At 38.2% G+C, this 4,237-nt stretch overlaps 1 protein-coding gene across 1 annotated transcript in view; it reads right to left on the reverse strand.

Moving 5' to 3' along the window:
- Window positions 1-4,237, reverse strand: part of GK5 (glycerol kinase 5) — a 134,610-nt gene that overhangs the window by 26,695 nt on the left and 103,678 nt on the right. The window contains exon 12 of the mRNA XM_007947545.1: window positions 1,295-1,389. Within this exon, the coding sequence (XP_007945736.1) occupies window positions 1,295-1,389 (95 nt within the window). The remainder of the gene's footprint in view (window positions 1-1,294; window positions 1,390-4,237) is intronic.

Consider the following 4,237-nt stretch of genomic DNA (forward strand, 5'->3'; position numbering starts at 1 on the left):
ACTGCCTCGGAAACCCAAGGAGGGGTCGCTATGAGTCGGGGCCGACTCGACGGCACATAACAACAACAACAACATGATAAGAAAATACTGGAAGGTCCTTTTAATCGGCTAGTCATACTTGGCTATGGCAGACAGTTTCCATTCACATCACTCACTCATCACTGCCAATTCCCTCAAGTGAGCATCCCCAGAAACATCAACCAACTGAGAAGAGAAAGACTCAGCAGACTTCCGTTTAGAACCACGAACAAAAGGAGCAGACTCTAGCCCAGGGATATAGATTGCCTTCCCTGGCAGGCCCTTGTCACAGCTGGGATCTCAGCCTAAATTTGCTGGGGACTTGACAGAATGATAAATGCTAACATGCCTCTTGTCTTGTCAACCTAGGTTCCAACTACAAGCTTGTCTGGCACCGAATGTGTATTCCTATTGCTATAATATTGTATGCTATACTATGAGGTAGTGTTATAGAATGGTTAGAGCCTGGAGTTTTGAGTCAGAAAACCTGGCACTCACTTGCTGTGTGGAACCTGGCAAGTGATTTGTAACAGCAGTAAATCTGTTTCCTCATCTTTAGAATGGAATAATAAGAATCTTCTACCTTGTTGATTTCCTGAGGATTGTATGAGATAATGTGGGGTGCTGGTGGTTCACTGGCAGGATTCTTGCCTTACAGGAGACCCAGGTTCAATTCTTAGCCAATGTGTCTCATGTGTAGACACTATCTATCTTTCAGTGGAAGTTTACATGTTGCTATGATGCTAAACAGGTTTCAGCAGAACTTCCAGACTAAGAAAAACTTAACTTTTGGTTTTGAGGAGCTCTGGTGACACAGTGGTTAAAGCATTCAGCTGATAACCTAAAGCTTAGTGGTTTTAACCCACCGGCTACTCTGCAGGAGAAATATGTGGCAGTCTGCTTTCCTAAAGATTACAGCCTTGGAAACCCCTGGAATCAACTCAATGGCAGTAGATTTTGGTTTTAAGAGTTTCATTTTACATTTGGGAGATACTTGGCCTGCAGCTTCCCCTTCTTCAAATTTTTCCAATTTGCAACCATGGCAGAACAGTGACATTTTCTTATCAAGGTGAAATTAAAAATATATATATATGAAATGAAAAATCACATCTAGGATAGATTTGTCTAATAGATCTGTCTCATCTTTCGGGCTTTACCAATACTTTGGTCTTTTTCTTAATCACAGACTATACTTTTTATTTTTATAGGCACATGAATTGATAGAAAAGTTAAAATCAAAGTTGCCAAGTCAAAGTTGCTACTAATTTTTTTTTACCTGCAATCCACTAAAAGATGGAACAAAATAAACTCCTTCTGCATCTTTTAAACTTTTGGCCATTTTTTCAGTCTCAGATGCATCCATGAAAAGATCTGCAAAAACAAGCAAGCAAACAAAAAAAAAAAAAAGGAGTTGGAAAGGGGCAAACAGAATAATATTACAAGACTCGCATTTTCCAGTGTCCACGTTTATTATGAACATAACATGAAAGGTCTATTCACGTACACCAAACTGTTCTAGCACTATTCTGGGTCCTCACACTGCTAAGTTTAAAAACCCTTGGAAGGGGCAAGGGAGCTCAAAGGTCCTCTCAGGTAGGCTTTCTACGCCACACACCTTACTGTTTTCTTATATGTATGTTTCTTGGCATTAAGACATTCTCCTGAAGACAAGAGCCATCCTAGTTTTCTGATGAAAGGATCATCATTCATCTACCTATAATAACCAAAAGAATCACCAGAAAACTATCCCATCTAATGAGTTCAGTAAGAGGCCGGTAACAAATGGATACACTAAAAGTGAATCGTTGAAAAGCAAACAAGTAAAATTCAAGACCTAATTAATTCACTTAGTAAAGTTTTTACTGAAGTATATAATATAAAAACTAGCTGCTGTTGTGTCGACTCTGACTCACGATGACCCACGGGTTAGAGCCGAAGTGTGCTGCGCAGGGTTTCCAAGGGCTGATTTTTGGGAAGTAGATGGCTAAGCCCTTCTTCTGAGGTGCCTCTGGGTAGACTCAAACCTCTAACCTTTTGGTTAGCAGCTCAGTGTGTTAACTATTTGGAACCCCCAGGAACTCAGTATATAATACATACAGAAAAATACACAAATTCTACATGTACAGCAGGATGAACTTCTACAGTGTTAATACACTGAGAAAACCAACAGTCAGATCAAGATACTGAATATTACCAGTACCCTGCAAAAGATCTCATACTCCCTTTCAGTCACTGTCACCCACCAAGAGTAAACACAGTACTAACTTCTACCGCCACAGATAAGTTTTGGCTGGTTTTGAACTTTTTTTGTTCAATACACGCTTGCAAGATTCACCTATGTTGTTACACATAGTTGCATGTCATTCATTCTCACCACAGTATAGTTCCACTGTGACTATACATGTATTACTTTACTGTACTGCTGACATGCATTTGGGTAGTTTCTAGTTTGGTGCATTATAAATAACACGTGTGCATTCCTTTTGGTGAACATATGGACATACTTCTATTTGGTATATACCGAAGGATGGAATTGTTGTCTCTAGGGTCTTCACATTTAGACTAGCTTTAGCAGATATGGTCAAGTAGTTATCCAAAGTGACTGTACCAATTTCTGAATCCTGCCAGCAGTATGAGAATTCTAGTTGCTCCATATTCTTGCCAACAATTGAGATTGTCTATCTTTTTTTCTTTTTAGCTATTCGGTGAATGTGTGCTGGCATTGTATTTCAGTTTGATTTTACATTTCCCTGCTGACTAATAAAGTTGAATGCTTTTATGTGTTCAATGAACACATCATTGGCCACTCAGACAACCTTGTCTGTGAAGTGCTTGTTTAAGTCTTTTGCCCATTTTTCTAGTTGTTTCATAGGAATTTTTCTTTTTGGATGAGTCCTATATATCTTACTAATATCTCACCTTTTCACTTTCTAAATAGGTTCTTTTCAAGAACAGAAGTACCTAATTTTTAAGCAGCTCAATTTTTCTTTTATGGTTAGTACATTCTGTGTTCTGTTAAGGAAATCACTGCTTACTACAAGTGTCAGAATATTCTGTATTTTCTTCTAAAAGTGTTATGGTATTAGTCTTCATGTTTAGAACAATTAGGAATTAAGTTTTACATAGTGTCAGTTAAGGGTCAAGATTAATTTTTTTTTTTTCATCTGCATAGCCCATTGACCTAGCACCATTTATTGGAAAGAATGCACTAGAGCGTCACCTTTAAAACCTAAGTGATCTCAGATAATTAAATATGTTATAGCTTTGATCCTAATCATGGACAAGTTTTATTTTTTTTGTATTTAAAATGGTGTCATATCCCAGCAGGATTTTTGTGAACATTAAAAAAGATGAAGAATGTTAAGGTATTTTGAAATTGTCAAGTGCCATAGAAATGTAATCCAGCACTGTAAAGTTAATGGAAATACACATTTCCTAAATGGACTATTCCATTTACCTGTTATAGTCTACTTCCAATACAAAAAACCAAATCCACTGCCACTGAGTCGATTCTGACTCAATATATGTTCCATTTGGATTTCCAAAGCAGTAAATCATTACAGAAGTAAATTACCTCCTCTTCCTCCCACAGAGCAGCTAGTAGGTTTGAACCATTGACCTCTGGTTAGCAACCAAATGCTTTATCCACTATGCCACCAGAGCTCCTTACTTACTTATTCCTGACCTTCTCCCCTCACCTTTATGACTGCTGTGACCATTGTTTCCGTACTATATTATTTTCTTGGAACAAAATTAAACCACAGGGTAAAAAAAACCAACAACATATTTTATAGGTCCCTGGGTAGTGCAAATGATTAAGTAATTGACTTATAGCTGAAAGTCCTGGTGATCTGCTTCCAAAAAGTCACAGATTAGAAAACTCTATGGAGCAGTTCTACTCTGCACACATGGGGTCACCACGAGCTAGAAATGTCTCAACAGCAACTAACCACCACCCCAACATTGTATGTTATCACACTGCTCTTCATTTATAAAACTACAAACAATGAGAAAAGCATACTGACTTCCCTTCTCAAATTGAGTTTTCCATTTATACTTTGGCTAGTTTAATAGACATATAATGGTACTTTGTTGTTGTTGTTGTTGTTAAGTGCCGTCGAGTCGTTTCCAATTCATAGCGACACCATGCACAGCAGAACGAAACACTGCCCGATCCCGTGCCAGCCCCACAATCCCTGCTATACTTGAGCCCATCATC

The sequence above is a fragment of the Orycteropus afer genome, unplaced genomic scaffold (genome assembly GCF_000298275.1).
Source record: "Orycteropus afer afer isolate SDZICR_OR568_19922 unplaced genomic scaffold, OryAfe1.0 scaffold00188, whole genome shotgun sequence".
In the NCBI taxonomy this organism is placed as follows: domain Eukaryota; kingdom Metazoa; phylum Chordata; class Mammalia; order Tubulidentata; family Orycteropodidae; genus Orycteropus; species Orycteropus afer.